Source organism: Phyllostomus hastatus, unplaced genomic scaffold (genome assembly GCF_019186645.2).
Source record: "Phyllostomus hastatus isolate PE091 unplaced genomic scaffold, TTU_PhHast_1.1 phas_contig_150, whole genome shotgun sequence".
In the NCBI taxonomy this organism is placed as follows: domain Eukaryota; kingdom Metazoa; phylum Chordata; class Mammalia; order Chiroptera; family Phyllostomidae; genus Phyllostomus; species Phyllostomus hastatus.
The window spans coordinates 36,544,342-36,567,911 of NW_025333611.1; the positions used below are offsets into that span (position 1 = coordinate 36,544,342).

Genomic DNA, 23,570 nt, shown 5'->3' on the forward strand with positions numbered 1-23,570 from the left:
TAGTTCTTCAGCTACTGTGACCAGCAGTTCCATGCAGTGAAGTGAACTACAGATTAATTGTAGATAGGTGGAAGTTCCCAGCGGCTTAAAATGCTTTCCATTATAAGTAAAAATGCAAGTTAAGTTTTCTAATTTCTAAAGGTGCTTGATTTACTCTTAACTAAAGGCATCATAGACAGGTTACAGTTTTGGAAATGAGTGACAAGAACAGGCCTAAATGACAGAAGAGTGTCACTGATAGAATAGTTTAGTGTTTTTAATATTTCCTTTTATTTCATATTTTTTGAATTACTTTAGGAGCATTTACGTTATTGTGTGTGTTCTCACAGTGGGCGCACCCATGAGAACAGCGTGGCTGGTGTGAAGGGGCTTACGTGCAGAGGCAGGCTGCACTCGGACCCCGGGCGGCCTGCACGGGCGGCCCAGTCTCCTCCGGGAGCTGGAACTCCAGCGCCTAGCTTCCCAAGGGCGGTGGTGAGCAGTAAACGAAGTAATTTACATAAAGTGCTGCTATACAGTAGTGTAGCAGCACTTTCACAGTTTCATTTTCACAGTTTCTTGATTTATTCCCTATAATGATATATACAATATTCTACTGTCTGCAAATTATATTTCTGTATTTTTGGTTTTACTCATAGGAACCATGTGAAATGAGCATAAATAGATACTGTCTTATTTTAATGTTAGCACCATACCTATTTTCCCATCCTTTTAAATTTTTTTTGTGTTTATATTTTAAATGTTTATATAGGAAGTAAATATAGCTAGGTCTCACGTTTTTTTGTTTTTTAAGATTTTATTTATCTTTAGAGAGAGGGGAAGGAAAGGAGAAAGAGAGGGAGAGAAACATCAGTGTGTGGTTTCTCTGCATTCCCCATTGGGGACCTGGCCTGCAACCCAGATATGTGCCCTGACTTGGAATCAAACCAGCAACCCCTTGGTTTGCAGCCCGGCACTCAATCCACTGAGCTTCACCAGCCAGGGCTTGCTTTTTTAACTAATCTGAAAATCTGCCCTTTGGTTGTGTGTTTATACCATTTGTATTAATGGGATCATTGATGTGGTTGGGTTTAGATCTACCATCTTTCTTCTGTTTGTTCCATTTGCTCCTTGTTCCCATTTTCTCCTTTCTCTGCTTATTTTGGATCGGATATTTTTTCATGCTTCCACTTTATACCGTAGTGGTTTGTTAGCTATAACTAGTATGTGTGTGTGTGTGTGTGTGTGTGTGTGTCTGGCAGTTGCTTTAGAGTTTTTGTGTGCATCTTTATCACAGTGTACCTTTACAGGGTATTATGCCACTTCACATATAGTACAAGAATGTTAAAACTGTAAACTACCATTGCACTGCTCCTGGGCTTTATGCTAGTGTCATTCATTTTTACTTAGCCAGATGTTAAAACCCCCACAATACACTTATTTTTTACTTTAAACCATCAGTTATTGTTTTGAAAGATTTAAATAATAACTCTTATATTTTCCCATATCATTACCATATCCAGTATGCTCTTCAATCCTTTATGGAAATCTGTATTTGTATCTGGTATGGGGTTTTTCTGCCTGAACTGACCCTTGAACACAGTGGGGGTTAAGGCCACCGCTACCCGTGCAGTCAAAACCGGCATGTGACCGAAGCCAGCCCTCCACATCCACAGCTTCTCAGCCACAGTGCTGGGCCTTGGGCAACACGGGCTGGGACTGTGCAGGTCACTCGAGAAAGAGGCGGGTGAGGGCCCGAGCAGTTCCAGCCCACATTGTTCCAGGGCTAACTACTCCCATTAATACTTCTTTTTGTTTGGGTCTGCTGGTGATGCATTCTCTCAGCTTTTGTATGTTTGAGAGTCTTTATGTGGCCTTTGTTTTTTGAAAGATATTTCTGTTTGATACAGGCCTCTAGGTTGAAAAAAAGATGTTGCTTCCCTGTCTTCTGGGTGGCACTTTTCCATCGAAAAGTCTGCCATTCCTCTGCCTGTCGTTTTCCCTGGATGCTTTTAAATTTTCCTTTACCACCCTTCTAAAGCAATTTGATTATGATGTTCTTTGCATGGCTGGCTTCGTGTTTCTTATGCCTGGGTTCCTTGAAATTCTTAGATCTGTGAGGTTTTATCATATTTAGATACGTCGTTCAGCCATTATTCAAATATTCTCTGCCCTCTCTCCTAGGAACTCCCGTTCTCACAGGAAATTCCCCCGCTGCTTCCTGATGCCAAGTTCATGTCTCTCAAGTGTTTCCCCCCTTTAATTTTGGATAATTTCTGTTGCTATATATTTTAATTTAGTAATTTCCTGCATTGTATAATGTGCCTTTAATCCCATCCTGTGTATTTTTTGCCTCAAATGTCATTTTTTAATCTCTCAAATTTTGTTTTAGGTCTTTAAAATGTTTTTCATGACTTGACCTAAATGTTCAATCTTTCTTCTTAGTTCCCTGAACATATGGATATTATAACTTTTAATATCCTTGTCTGCTAATTATATTACCCTTTCATTTCTTGGTTTGATTGCTTTTCTTTATATTATGGGTCATATTTTCCTGCTACTTTTACATACCTGGTAAGTTTACTGGTAATTTTGTGTTTTACTTTGTTGGCATACTGGATGTTTTTATATTCCTATATACTTTGGGACACGATTAAGTTCGACCTTCCCAGGTGTTGCTCTTAAGCTTTGTTAGGCAGGACCAGGACCGTGTTTAGTGTGGGGCTGGCTTTGGCGGACCCTGCTCAGTGAAGGACCAGGTTTCATATGCCGGCCAGTGGGAAGAACTCCTGGACCCTGGTGAGCCGGAGGATTGCTTCCGCTGATGGTGAGGGTCTAATGCAGCTTTGGGGTGGTTCTTTCCTGGCCTGAGGTAGTTTGGTCACGGACCTGATGACTCAAGTGAAAACATTTCCTCTGTACAGCTCTCTCCTCTACCCTGCAAATTCTACGTGCCCCCGCTCCCTTGGACTTGCAGTTCTCTCACCTCACCGCAGGGTGGCTCTGCCTGGGTCCCGGCCCTGAACGGTGGTCCGGAGAAACCTACCCAGAGTGCAGGCAGGAGTGATGCTCGGGCTTACTCCGTTTCCTGTCTCCCAGGGAGCACGGCTTTCCATTGCCTGGTGTCCAGTGTCTTGTAAACTGCCATTTCATACAGCCTGTGCAGTTTTCTCTTGTTCCAGATAGAGTTATCCTAGTCTCTGTCAGCGTCTCCGTTTTGCAAACTAGAAAACCGGGGGTTGGGAAGGGTGGCTGCAAGCGTTCAGTGGAGCCCAGCCTGGAACCTAGACACTGGTGCCTCGCCCACCACATCACGCTGCCTTTTCTCTGTAACAATTTTCTCAGGTAACTGAAGCTCATGCCTTTTAGCTTTATAGCTTAATTTAAATCATTTTTAGTGAAAAAAGTTTTTTGGAAAATTTTTTAAAAAATGATTAAGTGTTCCTGCTTTCTCAAATAGAGCATCTTGAACATATTTGAACCTTTTCATTATCAACATTAGTTATCTTGTTTTCTGTTCTATGGGACCCAAATAATCCCTTTTCTAACTAAAACATTTTACAATGCATGCCCCTTTTATCCTGAAGAGTCCAAACCTTCGTTGGTCATCAGGTGGGCTGCCATTCACAGTGACATTGGGGCAAACAAGTGTCATAGGGTCCCTTGCATAGTCCCTCTCACCCACCCCAGCTATAAAAATGCAGCCCCACCTCTTCCTGCTGATCAGGGCCAATTAGCCCTGCCAAATGGTGACTCCTTGACTCCAGGTCCCTGGACAGAGTTCAAAGGGCCCTGGGTGGAGTTTGATGATCCTTGCCATGTGCCCTGACAAGAGTGTAACCCTTTGAGAACTTGGACCTCCAACCTGCAGAGCCCACATTTGGGACAGTAACCACCAAGTCCCACAGTGGGTCATGGGGACTGATGGTAAGTGGGGCCACTCTTGTACTGTTGGGAACAGAGCATCATACAGCACTCTCCGATTGAACACATGCACCACATCCTGAAAGACGGCATCTTTAGCATCTTGCCTCTGAACACTCCAAGTTGGCACTTCACCTGTGCCTTCAAAAGGCTGTTCCAGTATTCTCTGAGCTGTGCTCACTGCCACAGTATGTGCCACAACCAGGGAGCTCGTGTCAGGGGCCTGTCTCCATAGCACTCACCGTAAAGTAGGTCCCCTGGGCAAAGGCTATGGTTAGGGACTCTGTGTCTGTATATCTGGCCACTGAGGATGGTGGTGCCAACTGATGCTCTGCAGACAGGAAGACAGTCCCACACCTGGAATAGCAGCCTATCCCTGTGACAGATAAACTGCTGGTCCTTCCGCCATGGGGGAGAGTCTGGAGTAATTGATTCGCCACCCAGTGGCTTGCTGGTCACCCTGAAGATTAATCAGTGCCTATTGCTGATGGGTTAGCCATTCAGAGGCAGTGTTACTGAACAAAAAAACAGGTTCAGCTGCCTGCCGCCACAAAAGGCAAACTCGTGAGGCAGGTGCTAGTGCAAAAGGATAGAACTATATTCAGGTGCCGCGCAACCTGGGAAAATGGTGGACTCAGGTCTCAAAGACCATCTCCATTCTCCTGTTCAAGCCTATAGTTCTTATAGAGGTAGGGAGGAGAGGGCTTTTTTCCTAGTCTAATTATCTTTCTAGCTTTTGGCCCTCTGGGGGCAGAAAGGGGGCGCTCTTCATTCATCTTTCTAGCTTTTAACATGCTTGGTGTAAGAACCTCCTCTGCTGCCATCTCGGCCATGGGCGGAGACTCCCCTGGCGCTCTATTTCGTGGTCACAGCAACAGGAGCTAGATTGACCTTGGCAAGTGCTACACACATGTCATGTAATGTGGTGGGTTTCTTTTACCTCTCCAGGTCTGTTCTTCACCCCCAGCTTTCCTCCGGCCACTGGGAGGCTGACCTCTGCACTGCATCGACTAGGCTTTCTCGCTCTGTGGGTTTGGCTGGTGCAAGGCCACAGCAGGAGATCAGAGAGCAGAAGAGCGACTATTCACAACCCAGCTCCCAACTTTCCAAACCACAGTTTTGAATAGGTGGTATCCTGTGGCAAAAGGCCACAGCTCCCACCTAGCCAACGTTTTTGTAGCTCCAGGCATTCATAGGGTTCCCACAACACCTCACTCCCCTCACCCCTTCAGCCAGGCGTGGTAATGGCTTCCCACTGTTGCTACCTCAGGGTGCTTCCTCAGTATCCCCCGTTGGCTTCCCCTAGTCTGCCTCACTCTGTGAGAGTCTGCATTCAGACTGTCTTCGGTCTGAGGGTACCACCTGTTCCTTCCGGGACACTAGCCGCCACAGGACAGATTTTCTTCCGAGCCTTTTAAAATGAGTGGTAGATAGTAAACACATTTTCACCTTTCCTAATTCACTTGACAAATATTTAGTGAGCACTGATAGTGTGTGCCAGATCCTGTTTTGTTCTTTGAGAAAACAGTGGTGAACAAGACAAAAAGGATACAGTTAATACAAAGGAACTTCAAATAGTGATGATGGCCTGATCCCCTGAGTGATGCTAAGGGGGACACAGGTGTAGCCACATTGCATTTGGCCATCCAGGACCGTCTTTCACACGCAGCAAGACTTGAAGACTCGGAGCCTTTAGCTAAGAACAAGGAGGAGCTCAAGGTTCAAAGATCTGAGATCAGCGTATTCCAGATGATGTAGTAGGCAAGCTCAAAGGCCAAGGAGCTTGCTTATTCAGTATACAGAAGCTTCTGGGATGTAATGAACATGGTGCAGTAACATTAATGTAGATGGGCAATTTACCTCTGTGTTTGTAGTACAAACAAAATAACTTATAATACGGTGTTGGCCTCTTCAGGGTAGACAATCCAGTTTGCTTAGCAAGTATTCTTCAGACTATTTATTGGGTATACAATAGATTATAGCACAGTGCCCAAACTATATATAGCCACCTAAATGTAACCTCAATTAACCTAACAGTTATAAAAGGTAAGTAATCTATCCTTAGGAATTAATCCAAAAATATCCAGAGAGTGAGAGGGAAAGTAGATAAAACAGACCTTTTTCTCAAAAACAGTTGCGGCGTTGCCCAAATTACAAAGATCTAAGCCAGCCGTTTATCGTTTTTATTTGAGGAGTAGAGGAGTTAGTGGAGGGTGTAGGATGTAAATAGGCCCGAGAGGAATCTGAGGGAGCAGAGAATCCCACCTGACCGCCAGCCTTGCTCCCTTTTCTTGAAAAACACTGTTAGGGCCGCTTCCTTATCACTCCAGCTTTCCTACCTTAACCCTGTGGTGTAAATTTGCAGCAAAATCATATTATGGGCTAAATGTTCATATTCATCTTTGGTTTTGGCCAAGTTATGTTCCGGTTACAGAATTAAGCCATTAGCTCTACAAAAGGTGGAGGTCTTTTTCTCCTTTTCCATCTGTTTTGGTCCCAATTTTCTCAAATGAAAGAGTTCTCTAGGTCACAGACAAGGTCTTACAATGTCTCTTTCCAGCACCACATGTCTGGCACATAATAAATGGAGGGAAATTAATATTCTAAGAGGCATCTTTCTGCCCCACCAATCTCGACCCTGACAATCTCTAAAGTGAGCGCGCAGAGGTCGCTTTCGGCCACCAGGAGGCGCTAAGACGCCATCTAGGATGGACTCACTAAGCTTGCCAAAGGGTTTGAAGTTTTGACCTTTTAAAAAATTGTCAGAAAGATTAAATCTCAATTTTCGGGGAATTTTCGCCAGGCCTGAATGATGCTCCAGCCAGGGGTGGGCTGCAGAAGGCGCTCTGGGTCTCAGATCTCTTGAGATCGCAGTGGGAACGCGTGCCGGGGAGTCGCAGAGGTGCACGCGCGGGAGTGGGTGCACCCGGGCGCCCAGGGCAGCTGAGGGCGGAGGTGCGCGCTGCTCCAAGGGTCCGCTAGACGAGCGCGCGCGGGGGTTGGGGGGGTGTTGCACCGAGGAACCAGCTCCCTTCCCTCCCCCGCCCCCTCGCGGCGCGAGGCTGGCCGGGCCGCTCCTCCCCTGGGTGGGTCCCGGCTCCTTTTCTGGCAGAGTCTATCTGCATAGAGGAAACTGCCCAAAGTGGCCGTTGTGGGGGAGCCGGCGGCGGGGGAGGAGGCGTGTGCCGTGGTCCACTGCTGCCTGGAGGCCAAGCCCTGCGCTGGGCCGACCTCACGCTTCGGACTTTCTGCCTGCTCCCCGCGCTCAGTCCGCACCCGCAGCTCTGCGCTGCCCCCTCGGACCGCACACCCGGAGATCGCGCCATGAGCCTGGGCGAGCGTGGCGGCGGCGGCGACACGAGGAAGGGCGCCCCGGCGGACGGTGGCGACCGGGGTAGCCCAGCGACGGCAGCATGGGCTTGGACTGTGAGCGCGCTGTGCCTGCTGCTCTCCGTGGGCACAGCGGCCGCCTGTCTGCTCCTGGGCGCTCAAGCAACCTCGCTGCAGGGCCGGGTGGCTGCGCTGGAGGAGGAGCGGGAGCTGCTGAGACGAACGGGGTCTCCGGCCGCCCTGGCCGCCTGGGCCGAGCCGCACCTGGAGCGCCTGCTGCGCGAGGTGAGGCGCGGGTCGGGGGCGGTCCCGTGGGAAGGGTGCGTGCGCTGGGAACCCCGGTAGGCTCCCGGAGGACCGTTGGTTCGCCGGCCCTACATGTGAGTCTATCCTCGCGGCCTGTGCGGAAGGGGGTGGCGAGGCTGGTGGGGGTGCCAGCCCCTAGGGGGTCCTGCTGTCCCCATTCCAGCCTCAAGGTCGCGTTCCCAGGCAAGCGGCCACGGGAAAAGTGAGCTGGAAGGGGACAAGCAGAGGGAGGGAGGGAGAGGATCCACGAGCGTGTGCGCTCCGACCGGTCGCTTCCCACCTGCGGTGGGCTCCGGGCTCCTCCTCTGTGCCAGCGTTGTGAAGAGGCTCTAGCGCGAAGTGTCTGGTGGGTGACTCTCGTCACCGGTAGCAACTGCTCTTGCCAACGCTGCTGCGCCTGGGGAGGCGTGGGACCCCCAGCAGACAGGCAGCCACGGCGGGGGAATGCCTCAGAAAGACCGAGGGGCCGAGACCTGGAAGGGTCTGGTCCGCTCAGCCCACCCGTCCTGCCCCCGCGGGAAAGTGTGTTTCGGAGCAGCTCCACTTAGAGAGATGCTGTGCCCTGGGGCTGCTGCCTCCGAGCGCGCACTCCGCGCGACCTGGAGCGACGCCCACATCCGCCCGGTAGGGCGAGGGGAAGAAAAACAGTTGGGGCCAGAAATCCTGCGTTCCAAATTCAGACGGTGCCCCCTGGGGGATGCCTCCTGGGCAGATACTTCTGAGTTTTCTCGGGTTTGTTGAAAGCATATGGGACTCTGACACTGCTATTACAGTCAAAGCAGGAGCCGTTTGGCGGGCCTCGAAGCCCTCCCCCATCGTGTTCATCAGAACCTCCACATTTCGTGCAGCAGTGCCCGCGCCTGCCCCCGGGACTAGAGCAGCTGGACTGTTCAGAGCTGCCCTGGCTGCGCCTGACTTGCCTCCCTCGCTGAGCCTTCCTCTTCCTCCCGGGGGAGGGCGCCTCGCATGAGCCCTGCCTAAAGGAGCATCTTCCCTCGTAGGAAAAGCACGTGTTCGGGATGGAGGAGAAGGGGGGGGGCAGGCCCGTTACTGCCACTCCCTGAACTGTGCAGAGCTGCGGTCTTTAGAAAGGTATTCAGCGGGCTGACCATCGCTGAGTTCATTTGGAGTCTTCGCGGGATGGGGGAAGAGTACACCACACCGCCTAGTTCACCTCACCTATTTCTTACCACTTTCATTTAAGCCAGCGTTACATCTCTCCTTGCTGGCTTTTGGGCCAGATTTCTACTTCATGAAATGATTTCCTCTTTTCTCCTGGTAAGTGCCTGCAGACTTCAGAAATCTCTCCGGAGTCCTGTGGTAACTGCTGGTGAAGGTTTCATAATTGCAGCCCATTCTCTGTTGGCAAATCCTGAGAGACCAGGGCGTTGAACTGACTTACGGAGGGCCAGTAACAAACGCGTCTACCTGTCAGTGCTAGAGCTGGCTGCCCTTTCGAACAGGAGGCCCCTCTGGGTAAAAATAAACCACAAGCCCACAATGAGTAAATCAGAAATCCCAGGAGGACCTTATGCAAGGAACTTGCAGACTGTTTCATTCTAATGGGGGGAGGGGGTCCTGGGAAAGCAGCCCCTTCTGAGGAGGGTGGATCCTCAAGCCTTGCACTGGGCACTGCAAGAGTCCACAGAGAGAGAGCTGCGGTCTCCACCTGGGGCACCGAGCAAACCGAAGTGCTCAGTTGAGCACGCGTGCTTGCTTGCTCTCTCTCTCTCTCTCTCTCTCTCTCTCTCTCTCTCTCTCCATTAGAAAGGCAAAGGGAATGCTTGAATCCTGGGATTTCCACTTCACATTGGCTGTACTGTTCAGCATTCCGGCATTAGCACAGGACACATCTCAGCACATCCAACTATTAACCAACTAAACTTGGTGTCCAAGGAGTGCATGCTCCGAGTGCCAGCTGGCTGGTGTTTCCCTCCCAGGGGAGCATCAGAGAGACCACCGTGGGAGTGCACTTGGGGGTTGAGCTTCTGGCTCTTTTGGTGCCTCCTGGGCAAAGCCGGCTGTCTCCCAGGGCCAGGCTTTTCCTGCTTCTGGCCGTGGGTCGCTGGATGGCGAACCACACAACCTGCCAGGTGACCCAGAGCATCCCTGGCAGAGGAAAGGGTTTGGGGAGGCGCATCATGGTGAGCGGGTAGTTGGCTTTAAAGAGATGTGAAGGTATTTTTTTGGAACTATTAGATAGGAAAGACAAATGAGTGTTGAACTGAAAACACCTTAAGGAGAGAACATGTGCCCTTGAGTGTGTTTTCGGTCCTGGCTGGTTCTCAGCGGAGCCTCTCCAGAGCCCAGGCTGGAGTGGCTGCGAGTGGGAGGCTGCCTGCAGTCGGTCCTTTCACCAGGAAACTTGTTTTCAGAGTTTTGGAGACAAAAACCACATCCAAACGAAAGGAGAGGAATTCTTGCCAAACACACACCACTTTACTGTCAGAAGAAAAAATGTTTTTAAAGAAGCCCACAAATGCCACTGTTATCAGGGGACCCACCGTCTTTGTTCCCAGGGGGACGGAACTGTGGTTGGCCAGTGTGCCTGACCGAGTAGATCCAGAAGCTCCCGTAAAGGAATGTTCAGGTTCACTTGTGATTATTCAAGAGCCTTCCACGGTGCAAAGTAAGGGAAATGGTTTTCAGAACGTAAAAACCAGATTTCTGGGCAAAAGTAACTCACAATAGTATCTTCAGTATGATCCAAGCATCTGATAGCACGCTTCTAAGGTGCTCCCTAAGTAATCAACCTGCCCCCAGTAGTTATGCCTATAGCTGTGGTATTACAGAAGCTTGAATTCTACTGCAGTAAAGAGTTTCATTCAAGGATGGAAGAAACATTTAATTATGTTCAGAAGCGGCCATTTCCAGCTTATAATGGATTTATTGTTGGCTGTTGGTCTTCCATTGTCCAGACCAGTCAGTTTGAAAACAAGAAAAACCCAGAGACCAAGGGTAAAATTCAACCACTTTCCTTCCATACCATCAATTGTATACCAGCATATTGGTTGTTACCATGAAACCCAGAACCAGCTATGGCTTTTTCAGCCTCTGTGTCAGTCTGTCACTTGTCAGGGCTGCTCTGTGGTGTCCTGGGGCCATATCACTACATCTGTTCCCTTGACATTTCCTGGCTCCCAAACCAGAAGAGTTTCTATCCCATACTTCTTGGCGTGCTCACATTCTCTCTGCCCTTTTCTTTCTCTTGGTTTTTGTTTTTTGTTTTGCACGACAGCTTGGGAGAGCTTTATAATAACAGTATGATTAGAACAAGCCAACTGTCGAGGCATTCCTTTTGCAAACGTAGTTTTTAATTGTTACACTGGACTTTCACGTATTGGCTTTGAAGATGTGCTTCGGCCTTCCGAAGCCGGGGAATCAGAGCTGAGTGAACATGGACCAGCGGACAGGGAAGGCTTCCTGTCCCGCCGTTTACCAGCTCTGGCAGCCAGCCTCCTCAGCTTCCTCGGCCTCGGCCTTCTCTTTCCTCATGTGACGGCCACTACCGCCTGGGTAGTGACAAGCAACGACAACGACGTAGAAGAATCACCTAAACAGCCAATGAACTGTCTTTGTAACCACAGAAGCCTGCAAGTCATTGACAAGATCTGGCATTAGGTCTGTGACTTGGCCTTGTTGGTGCCCGGTCCGTCTGTCACTCTCTTGGCCTTTCCGCATGGTCTCAAGGTGGCTGCTGCAACCCCAAGCAGGAGTGTTCACATAAGAGCGGAAGGGAGGAGGCAGGAAAAGGAGTCAGCTTCTTGAGAGGCTTTCTCTTTACTCGAGTCAGGGGGCGGTTCCTAGCCCCTCTTGGCAGACCTCCCTCACGGCCAGAGCCAGCCCCTGATCACCATTATCCTGTCCCTGGCAAGGTGCTGGGGCTGGCCAGTCTGGATTTGCCCCCTAAGGCTGGGCACGCAGCCACAGGAAAAGGACCAGCTCTGTGAGGAAGATGGGGCATGGCTGCCGGGGAGCAACCAAGGGTGTCAGGTGGATGCCCTGGGGTGTTGTTACCCCAGAGGAGGGTGGGGCAGCCATCCACTGACCTGCCGCCATTTTCATAGCCGAACCCCCTTCCGTGGCGGCGGGTCCCATGCTCCGTGCACTGGGAACACTGCTCAGCCACACCATGTCGGCTTCCCTCGGGGCCTGTCTCCAGCTCTGCCTCCAGCCATAGTCAAAGGCATGGTTGCTGTGCTTCGGATTCTCTCCGGCACAATCCCATGCTTAGTGCTGCCTTTATGGTCTTTAACCCTCAAGGAGATGCAGTTCTGATCCCCCAGCGACTGGCTGGAGTGGCCTCCCCTCCACACTTGGGAAGGCACTCTAGGGCCCAGCTCTCCAGCTTTGCCACATTGCAGCAGACATGGGGGGTGGCAGTGCTTGCTCACCACACTGCAGTTACAAGGGGAAGCTGCTTGGGCTGGAGGCCGTTGGCCCAGGGTCTGCGAGGGCCAAGGAGATCAGTGTCCCCAAAACCATGCACGGGGTCCTGTACCCATGAACTGTGCCCAGGCAGCTCTGCCCCTGCTCTTGCCCCTTGGCCATGGGCCTCCTTGGCTTTCTCAGCAGCCATACCTCACCCGGCCTGCAGGGCCCCTTCCGGGACAGGTGCAGTCAGGTCACAGTCCCCAGAGTGGTGTGTCCCTTCTAGCCTCACTGGTAACATCTCACTGGAGTCAGCCTTTCCAAGTGCCTTTGGATCCTTGTACCTTCAAACAGCAACCTGACAGGACCCCAGTGCAGACTGGCCTACATTAGAAAGGGAATTGGTTGAATTAAAAGGAGAAGTCCAGGGCACTGTCCGCCTGGGCACAGCTAGAGGCTTCCCGACTCCGTGTGTGCCTGCACCAGCTCCCTGGTTCTCAAGATGCCCTCACTCCCCCCAGGTGTGGGGGGGGGGCAGGGCAGCTGCCACAGCAGGGATTTCATGCCCATAGTGTCCTCACCGTTAGAGTTTCTCTTGCCCGGAAGCCCTGATTTGCCCTGATGGTCAATATGGAAGACCCGTGCTGGTCCCAGAACAGGGAGGCAGCCTCCGATCTGCCAGGCTCGGGCGGGGTTCCTGGGTCCCATGTGTGACCCTTGCTGGAGCTGAAAGGACCCGAGTGGAGGATGGTGCCAAAGGACAATTTGGAGTTCCATCATTAGGAGGAGGAGAGGATACGCGGCTGGTGAAACCGAGTAAATGACCATCCGAGGAATAATGAGAGGCTTGGGCAGCAAGCTGGAGCCACGTTCTGGAGAAATTACCACCCAGTGGCTCAAAATCCAGGGAGAGAATTTTTGATCGAATGGGATAGGCAGTAGGTTGTAGTTTTTATTCTCTACGCATTTAAATACAGGGTCCTGGCAGAAGTAATGCCTGCTTGAGTGTGGTTAGTAGGGTAATAATATGGGTGTAATAATGTATAGTTTTAACTTGAACCTTTCACCTAAAATGTCATATGGTGTGCCTGAGTGTGACAGTGTTAGGTTACAGAATGACATGCTTATGAGTTTGTAATAAAAAGGGGGAATTCTTTGTGCTGGGCCCTGTATGTTGACAAATTTGGGTTTATCTGTGACAGGATCGAAATCTGTACTTTGATACAGAATGTGAATTTACAAAATGTGAACTACAAGATAACTTGAAATCTTCAGACTTTCCCACGACTGCCTGGTGAGATGCAGAAGACAGCGACTATCGTCCCTGCTGAGAGGGGGGCGTGTCTGAAGTGGAGGCGGTGGCCTGTGTGGGGCTCCCAGGACCAGGCCCAGGCCCCCGGGTTTGCAGGCAGCCTCGGGAGGGCGGAGTGAGAAGGACGGGTCAGCCTTCTGCACAGGCACAGTGTTCAGCCCACAGCAGCGTGGACGTGCCCCGAGTCAGGGCCACCTGGTCCCCAGCACACCTTCCCCTGCCCACTTCCTCGGCTTCCCAGAGAGCATTCTTATCAGGAGGCAGCCCTGCTCCTCTGGCCTGGTTAAGGAGTCTTTGAGGGTGCCCCGAGTCCCAGTGACGTGGCGCAGGGAGCTGTGTGTCATGGTGTCTTCGGGGGCCCTGAGTTGGAGCAGGGAACACTTTGGACAAGGAGTCAGAAAGTGACTGTCTCAGTCCATTCAAGCCGCTCTAACAGGGTGGCAAGAAAGCAACAAAATATTTATTTCTCACAGTTGTTTGTTAAAAAGCAAACATTTGCCCTGGCTGGTGTGGCTCAGTAGATTGAGTGCCAGCCTGTGAACCAAAGGGTCACCAGTTTGATTCCCAGTCAAGGCACATGCCTGGGTTGTGGGCCAGGTCCCCAGTGGGGGTCATGTGAGAGGCAACCACACATTGATGTTTCTCTCCCTCTCTCCCTCCCTTCATGTCTCTCTAAAAATAAATAAATAAAATCTTTCTCAAAAAAGGAGATGGACTCACTTGGGCAGCAGAGAGTGAGCTCTGACCACTGGGACCGGCTGTCCTTTCCTTCCAGGTCCCCGCTGGGCGTTGGTATAATCCTTTACTTTCTGAGAAGCTTTTTCCTTCACCCCAGATTCCTGCTGGTTTCTCTCCTTTCTCTGCTCCAAGCCTCACCAGGAGGCCTTGCTAGATGTTGGTGAGAGAGAGGTCTTTCAGGTCTGCTCTTCGCAGAGCAGGTGCAGACCCTCCCTCCGTGCCCAGCGACATGCTCAGCAGCGCTCAGCGGCTGCCGCTGAGGAGCCGTGACCACCTGCTTTACCAAGTGTTGGGGAGTAGCATGCCAACTTGGCAGCCCTCCCCAATCCTCCTTTAAAAACAAAATAAAACAACCAAGATGTATGTTGATTTAGCATGATTAGGTTATTGGTCACCCTAAAACAATGACTATTTAGCCGTGAGCATCATGCTATCCACAGACAGATTTACGCTCCCCTAACCATCCCGCACAGCGAACGCCTTTCACCCCTGCCCGTGTGTGTTCCCACCCGCCATCAGACACAGCTCAGTGCTGCAGTGTCTGTGGTCACGTTCACGACCGCAGAGCATCCGTCAGCCGGCTCTGCCTCCTCCACCAGCGCTGCCGCTGGGCCGCCCCCTCATTGCCGTCGGCACACGTTAGCCGGCCGTTTGTGGACAAGGTCTCTTCTGTTGTCCTTCGGGACACAGAGCCACTGCCTGTGGAGGAACGTCTTCCGGGCTTTGTTTTCTGTTTTGAGTCTGGAACGTCCACGTTTGTCCGTGACACACACTTGAGTCCTCCCGTCCTGTCCTGAAGCTGCCACCCCGTTGTGAAGTCCTGCTTCAAGCACAGGATGAGCAGGGTGGAGTCAATCCATCGTGCAGTGGAAATTTTATTTCAGTTGGATTTGTTGTTGTTTGAGCAGAAAGCAGCTGATAATCAAGAAAGCCTTAAAGTAAGATTTGGAAAAATTTAAGATGTCACCTGGGAATTAGGCTCCCGCGTTGCTTTGGTGCGGAAGCCTGTCCTGAGCGGTGCGCGGCAGTGCCGCATCCTGCACGCCCTGGGTCCCCACTGGCTTCCAGCTTCACGAACACATGTGACTCGGAACCTTCTCCAGAGGCCACACACAACTCCGGCTCCCTCTCTGTTTGGTTTTCTCCATGTGTAGGATTGGGATTAATCTTTAATTGTTGACACAGACCCTCAGAAGAAATCCCTTCACCACATCTGGAAACATATTTTAGGTCTAAGCACAAACCACTGGGAGAAAAAATAAGTTTGCAGCTGCCATTTGAAAGAAAGGCACGTCAGTGCACTCCTAGAGGATTAGGGGGACCCTCCCTTGTGCCCGCCCTGGGCAAAAGGGTTCCCTTACGTTTCCTCCTATTTCTTAACAGCCCCCAGCTCAGCCCCCCAACCCCTGTGAGGCGGCCTCCCTTCCCAGAGCAGGACAGTGACTAGGCCCAGGTGGCAGCGTAAGCCCGAACCTGGGTAACCTGAGTCCTCATCCCCGCCCTTTCCACAGCCTCCCTGTGACATGCCCCCTCCCCTGGCTCCGGGGAGGCAACCACTTAGCTTGCAGCAGGAGCAGCAGCTTTTTCTGCCCATGTGACATCCTCAGCAGGTGGCAAGACTATAGCTCTAAGCAGACCTGGGTTCACCTCCCAGCTCCACCATTTCCCAGCTGTGTGACTTTGGGTAAATGGCTGGTTTTCCAAACCTCAGTTTACCCATCTGTTTGATGGGCATGATCATTCTGGCCCTTAGGTTTCTGTGGGAATGAAATACGTTGTATCTGAAGTGCTTCAGCACGTCTTACACACCCTGACTATGGCTGGCCTTCTGAGAATGCTTTGTGTGCCCGGATCCAGGGCAGTGTCCATGTTGGCCAATTGGAGAAGAAGGCCTGTGGGTACGGGGCTGGCCTTAAGGTCCTCCTGACCCCAGATTCTGCCTGCCTTCTAAGGCTGTGCGCAAGTAAAAAGGTGTGAACGCATGTACTGCCTCTGAGTCCACGACGGAGAAATGGGGCTTGGTGGGTGAGGAAAAGCAGAGACTGAATCAGCTTCATGGCCCCATTTTTTCAGTTTCTCCTTTGCGCAGATGGAGCTTTGCCATTTAAATTTTAAAAACTTCACATTTGCAACCAACATAAAAATCTTATTATTCATGAAAATTATATGGCCTTTTCACTGTGAAAGAATATCAAATACCTAGTATATTTGCTCTGATTGGTAGGTTTGTCCATTTTTGTGATTTTCAGCATGGCGCAGACTTCCCCAAGTGCTCACAAGATCTCCCACACATGCACTTCAGTTCACACTGGAAATGAGAAAATTTTCATTTTCTGATGTAACCACAGAATCCGGGGGGCGGGTAAAGCGCCTTCAAATGGGTAATGTCAACTTCTAAAATTGCATTTGCTTCCAACTTCGAGTTGTGAAACGAATCACAAAGCAATTAGAATGAATCCTGGTGCTTTAGAAGACAGTCTCAATAAAATACACTCAACTTTGGGCCTCTGAGCAGGCTCGTCGCACACGAAGAGCAGCCCATCCGTTTATTCAGCTGCGCCTTGCCGTGTGGCGGGCAGGCTGTTATCGTGGCTGCACCTCGTTTCCAGACCCAGGTGGTGGTGCGGACGGAGGACAGTCATGTGGCAGTGGGACTCGATCGTGTGTGTGTTCTTCAAGTGCATACATGTGAGATCGATGTGTGTGCATGTGCACACACATGTGTGTGTTGACACACGAGAGTGGGTGCACGTGCGTGTGCACGTGTGTGGGTCTGAGTGTGTGGGGGTGTGTGTACGTGTGTGCATACACACTGAAGGGTGCAGACCACTGAAGGGTGAGCTCTGAGCTCATGGCCTTCCCGCAGGAGCTGTCACCCCCAAGTCCTTCGAGAAGCCTCTCCCCCGGGGTCCACACAGCTCGAGCCATGGGCTGTAGAGTCGGACGACCTTGGGCTGAGCTGCCTCTCACTAGCAGGCTTGGCCTAATTAGTTAGTTGGCTTTTCCAAGCCTCAACTTCCTCCTCTGGAAAAAGGGTGCTGCTTCACTTCACTTCTCTGAGAATGAAGCGAGGCACCCTTCCCGGGGCTGCTCCGACCATGCCAATGAGGGATTGTCAGTCCCCTTCTTGCACTGTGGCTGCCAGGACTGTCAGCACCAAAGCGCCAGGGGTCTTCCCTGGGCACAGCTCCGCCTCCTCCTTCCCACGCCTGTGAGGACGCTTTCACCTAGGCTTGGCTTTGAATGCGCTGAGCTGGGAAAAGATGCCTCATCGCTCAGCCTGCAGGACCTGCTGGTGGACTTTTCTCTGGCCCCCCTTTTTTTTTTAATTAAAAAGATTCTTTTAATCCTTACCTGAGGATATATTTATTGACTTGAGAGAGAAAGGAGGGGAGAGAGAAAAAGAGAGAGAAACATCAATGTGAGAGAGAAACATCAATCAGTTGCCTCCTGTACACACCCCAACTGGAGATCAAACCCTCAATCTAGGTGTATGCCCTGACCAGGATTCAAACCTGTGACTTTTGGTGCATGTGACAGTGCTCCAACCAACTGAGCCCCCTGGCCAGGGCTGGGGGCACTTCTTGAAATAGTTACTTCTTTGACTGAGTCCAGCCACCCCAAGCCCCAGGCCAGTCACATTCTCTGGTGTCTCCCTCCCCTGGCCCATCAACCCTCGGAGCCTCCCTGGCCGATGAGGTGAAACTCCCCTCTCAGCCCAGCATCCAAATCCTCCAGGTCCTTTCCACCTGCTCTCACTTTATTCCCCTCGGGGCCCGTGCGGACTCTGAAGGAGGTAAGTGAGGGTGGGGTAGGGTGTCTGCTCAGGCTGCCGTAACCAGTACCACACACTGAGTGGCTTAAACAACGCACATTTCTTTCCTCACGATGCTAGAGGCTGGAAGTCTGAGACCAAGGTGTCAGCAGAGTAGGCGTCTCCTGAGGCCCCCTCCTTGGCCTGCAGACGGCCGTCTTTGCCCTGTGTCTCCATGTGGCCTTTTCTCTGAGTGTGAGTCTCCTAGTCCCTCTTACAACAATGCCACTCACACTGGACATTGATAATATCTTCATTTTCCTTAACTGCCACTTCCAAGACCCCATCTTCAAATATAGTCACATTCTTAAGGACTGGGGGTTAGGACTCTAACACATGAATTTAGGGAGACATTGTTCAGCCCACACTACCTAATCAGACGTGACACAGGAGGGGGACTCCAGACTCTGTGGATGGGATGGAGTGGGCAGTGGGTGAAACTCGGTGTGGGGTTTTGAGCGGGCCTGACGTGGTGGCTGGGCCCTGGAGAAGATGGGCCATGGTGTGGAGGAGGCTTGGAGGCTGTGCACTGGGGCAGCCTCAGGCCTCTCCTCAACGGGTCAGGAGGCATCTTGGGAGCCATCCATTCCCCTACAGGGCGGGTTCGATGGGCAGTGAAGTGTGTTTGAAAAATAATGAATGGGAACACACATTGAGGATTACTGAAGAATTGCATTGTGTTTGTAGACCAACCCTTTCAAAACACGCTAATGTTTTTTGGGACTGAGCAAGGAACACTAAGGAAATGTTTGCCAATGTGGTTTAGGAGAGAGTGACTCTGTGTGCCAATGGGCATCTCTGATTAAACCCACATTCTTTAGAGAAAAGTTTCTGAGCTCCTGCCAAGCGCTTGGGCGGGACTAGGTGTTCTTACCCACCCGCCTGCAGTGGGTACCTGACTGCGGGAGGTTTGCCTGCCCCCCAGGTGGAACCTGAAGCTTAGTGTGGTGAGCTGATGCTTTCTGAGCCCCGGACACGTGTGGCCTGGGAGTTTTTGTTATTTGGCTTCTCTAGGTATACTTGGCTTACAATTAACTTCACATACTTAACATGTATGATTGGATGTGTTTTGACGTGTGTACACCTGAGAGACTGCCTCTGCAATCAAAACAGTGAGCACGTTCATCCCCCTTAAAGGTTTCCTTCTGCCCCCTCGAATTCTCTCCTCCATCCCTCCCCACCTGCCACCAGGTGCTACTGATTTCTGCCACAATGGATTAGTTCTAGTTTTTAGGGTTTTTATATGAATGGAACTATCCATTCTTTTTTTGTGGGCAGAGGGGTCTGGTTTCCTTCACTCAGTATAATTATTGACAGTTTCTTTGATGCTTTTGCATGTATAATTAGTTCATTCTTTTTTTTAAGATTTTATTTATTTATTTTTAGAGAGGGAAGGGAGGGAGATAGAGAGAGAGAGAGAGAGAAACATCAATGTGCGGTTGCTGGGGGTCATGGCCTGCAACCCAGGCATGTACCCTTGCTGGGAATGGAACCTGCAACACTTTGGTTTGCAGCCCGCGCTCAATCCACTGAGCTATGCCAGCCAGGGCTCATTCTTTTTAATTGCCAAGGATTATTATAAGGATATCCCATAATTTGTTTACTCATATATACCTGTTAATGGACATTTGAATTGTTTTCAGTTTTTGGTTGTTAAAAACAAAGCTGCTATGAACATTCATGTACAAGTCTTTATATGGAAACTGCTTTCATTTCTCTTGGAGTACAATGATTGGTCATCTGATAGGTGTACCACCAAATTGTTGTTCAAAGCCATTGCATTGTTTTACATTCCCACCAGCAGTATGTGAAAGTTCATTTGTCCACACACCTTTTTTCTCTGTCTGCTTTTAGGATTTTCCCTTTATCACTGGTTTTAGGCAATTTAATTCATGATAGACCTCGGTGTGGTTTTCTTCATGTTTATTGTGCTTGAGCTTCATTGAGATTCTTGGATCTGTGGGTTTATAGTTTTCATCAAGTTTTGAAACATTTTTAGCCATTACTTCTTTGAATATTTTTTTCTATTCTTCCTTGAGGACTATAATCACACATATATTGGGACACTTGAAATCCCAAGTTTACTAATGTTATTCTCTTTCTTTTTAAAAAAAAATTTTTTCCCCTTTGTGTTCATTTTGGATAATTTCTATAGCGGACTTCCAGTTTACTAATCTTGTCTTTGGCAATGTCTAAACTGCCATTAATTCTCTCTACCACGTTTTTAAATCTCAGACATAATAGTTTTCATCTCTAGAATTTCAGTTCAGATCATTTAATATTTTTGATAGCTCTGCTTGACTTTCTGAACATATGCAGCACAGTTACAACCATCATTTTAAGGTTTTGTGTGCTAATTTTAACATCTGTGGCAGTTGTGGGTCACTTCCAATTAATCAATTTTTCTGCTCATTATGAAGCCTTTTTTCCTGCTGGTAACTTGTTATTGTATGCCAGACATCATGAGCTTTATCTCATTGGGTGTTAGATATATTTGTATTCTACCAACATTCACAGGCTTTGTTGTGTCACAGTTAAGTTACTGGGAAATAGTTTGATCCCTTTGGGTCTTGTTTTTAAGATCCATTAGGCAGGACCAGAGGTGTGTGTAACCTAGGGTTGGTTATCTAACACTGAGATGTGACCCTTCCTGGTGTCTAATTCCACTCAGTGTTTGAACAGGTGATCAGAAGATTCCCATGCCCCAGTCCCATGTGAGGTTGGGCACTGTTCCCTCTAATCCTTGCGTGGTTCTTGTCTCGGTGTCAGGCCATTTCCTCACACACGTGTTGTCAGTGCTCTGCGGAATTCCCTGAGGGCCCTCACAGAGCTCCGTGGTTCTCGGTGTGCAGCTCTCACCGCTCAGGTCCACTGCTCTGCAAACTCAAACTGCCTGTGATGCCTGGACTCCTCTTCCACCCATCAGGTCCAGAAGGCTGCCAAGTATTTCCTCACCTTGTGCTGCAGCCTGGATACTTGTCCCAACCTATCAGATGCAGAGTTCAAAACACTGGTGGCCAGAATGCTCAAAGAACTCATTAAATTCGGCAAAAGCATAAGGGAAGAAATGAAGGCTCCACTAAGGGAAATAAAGAAAAATCCACAGGAAACCAACAGTGAAGGGAAGGAAGCTGGGATTCAAATCAATGATTTGGAACATAAGAAAAAAAATCAACTTTCAACTGGAACAAAATGAAGAAACAAGAATTCAGAAAATGAGAGTTTAAGAAGACTCTGGGACATCTCCAAAATGGCCAACATCTGAATCATAGGGGTGCAAGAAGGAGAAGAGGAAGAGCAAGCAATTGAAAACTTATTTGGAAAAATAATGAAAGAAAACTTCCCTAATTTGGCAAAGGAAACAGACATACAAGTCCAGGAAGTTCAGAGAGTCCCATAGAAGTTATCTATTGAAGTTCCCTCTTGGTGATGTGCAGTCCTATAGCTTCTGACAGGTGCCTAGTGTCCCATCTGCACCTTTCCAACCCCACACAGAGCAGTTTCATAACAGTCACAGCTCCTCCACGTGTCTCGTACTTCCTCATGTTCCCCCAGCCTTTCACAACTGCTGATCTGATTTCTGCCCTTATGGTTTTGTATGGCCTAGCTTTTATATAATTAAATTTATTGGGGTGACATTAGTTTATAAGATAAAGGTTTCAAGTGTACATTTCTAGAATACATGAACTGAGTATTTCTTTTTAAAATATATTTTATTGATTATGCTAATACAGTTGTCCCGTTTTCTCCCCTTTATTCCCCTCCACCCTGCACACCCCCTCCCATCTGCATTCCTCCCCTTTAGTCATGTCCCTGGGTCATATATATAAGTTCCTTGGCTTCTCCATTTCCTATACTATTCTTAACCTCCCCCCATCTGCTTTGTACCTACCATCTATGCTTCTTATTCCCTGTACCTTTTCCCCCAATCTCTCCCCTCCCGCTCCCCACTAATAACCCTCCATGTGATCTCCATTTCTGTGATTCTGTTCCTGTTCTAGATGTTTGCTTAGTTCATTTTTGTTACTTTTTTTTAGGTTCAGTTGTTAATAGTTGTGAGTTTGTGGTCATTTTACTGTTCATATTCTTGATCTTCTTCTTTTTCTTAGATAAGTCCCTTTAACATTTCATATAGTAAGGGCTTGGTGATGATGAACTCCTTTAACTTCACCTTATCTGGGAAGCACTTTATCTGCCCTTCCATTCTAAGTGAAAGCTTTGCTGGACTGAGTAATCTTGGATGTAGGTCCTTGCCTTTCATGACTTTGAATACTTCTTCCCAGTAAGGTTTGCCTGTAAGGTCTCTTTTGAGAAATCAGCTGACAGGCTGATGGGAACGCCTTCGTAGGTAACTGTCTCCTTTTCTCTGGCTGCTTTTAAGATTCTCTCCTTATCTTTAATCTTGGATAATGTACTTATGAAGTGCCTTGGCGTGTGTTTCCTTGGGTCCAACTTCTTTGTGAACTGTGCATTTCATTGTGTGGCCACCATGCAAAGTCAAATCGTCTTTTAGCTTTTGATAACATCCTTTTTTTTAGACATGAAAATTGTGTATAAGCGAAGGTTGTTTTGCTTCATGATTGGAGTTTGTCAACACCAGGATGTCTTCTCTAAGTCTCAGTTTTCTCACCTGTAAATGGGTATAAAGGCAGTCCTGGCACCACAGCAGTTATCAGTAGGACTGAATGAGATGGCAGCCTCTGGCAGAGCACCTGGCACATCCTCGGTAGTCAGTGACCTTGATAATAACGCTTTATATCTGCTGTCCTCTTCACCACCACCATCACCATCACTGTGGTGCCACAGAAGAAAAAAGAATGCTCAGGAAGTGCTGCCCTCTTGGCGGCTGGCGGCCGTGGGACACGGCTGGCCGGTCCACCAGAGGGAGCAGATGGGGCATGTGGCTGTGCGGAGAGGGCTTCGTTCTCCCCCGGCCCCTCCTCTGGCACCCGTGCTGCCAATTAGCAGAGGTGAGCCTGGGGTGGGGTCTGAGGAGACACAATGGTCTGTCCAGCGTTCAAAAACTGTCCTCAGCAGGAAGATGGCAGGGCTTCACTTTGGCTCTTCTACTTCTGGGATTTTTAAATTTTTTTTCTTGAGAAGATGGTATCACAACGCAGGAAGAACTTTTAAATAAGTAAATCATCATAATTCCAACACCCGAGTGAGTGGATGTTCTCCTGTTGCTGCCACTCCAGGCCTGACTTGTACACAGCTGTAGGCGGTTTATTTATCACACCAGCAATGCTCTTCCTTGTCTTCACTACGCTGTTTCACGACGACGTGACAGTCTCACCGAGGGGACACACCACCCTTCCTGCTGCGTGAGGCACAGCTTCCTTGTGAATATCATTTTATTTTGCTTCTGCTGATTTGTTTCCTTGGGGGTATATTCCCTAAAGTAGGAATTTTCTGTCAAAGGATAGGAATGCCTTTGTGGCTTCATTTGGAGCATTTTACAGAAATAAATCATTACATCCTTTTTTGTACGTTAATTCACATTTCATCAATGTGGAACCAGGCGAGGGCGTGACTGAACATCTGGGGACGCGCTGCAGACCGGCACCCCAGCAGCTCGCTAGCGCGTTTATCATCTGACCGTGGAGTGCCCTTTCGGAAACCATGATTTGCCCTGATTAATTTTCTCTCTGCTCTCGCCACCCCTCCCCCCAGACTGCAAGTCTCCCTCCTCCTCCTACTCAACACTTCTGGAGGGAATGTTCCCCGTGTTTTCTCAGAAACTCATCTTTTGTTGACTTTCGGAGTCAGGACTTGTTTGTGTATGTGAAACCAGGG

At 49.5% G+C, this 23,570-nt stretch overlaps 1 protein-coding gene across 5 annotated transcripts in view; it reads left to right on the plus strand.

The window, feature by feature from the left end:
- Nucleotides 1-7,063: 7,063 nt before the first annotated feature.
- The window catches only part of COL23A1 (collagen type XXIII alpha 1 chain), a 295,134-nt gene continuing 278,627 nt past the window's right edge, over nt 7,064-23,570 (plus strand). For all 5 annotated transcript variants that reach the window (XM_045823987.1, XM_045823991.1, XM_045823992.1 and 2 more), the window contains exon 1: nt 7,064-7,518. In XM_045823987.1, the coding sequence (XP_045679943.1) occupies nt 7,228-7,518 (291 nt within the window). In that variant the 5' untranslated portion in view covers nt 7,064-7,227. The remainder of the gene's footprint in view (nt 7,519-23,570) is intronic.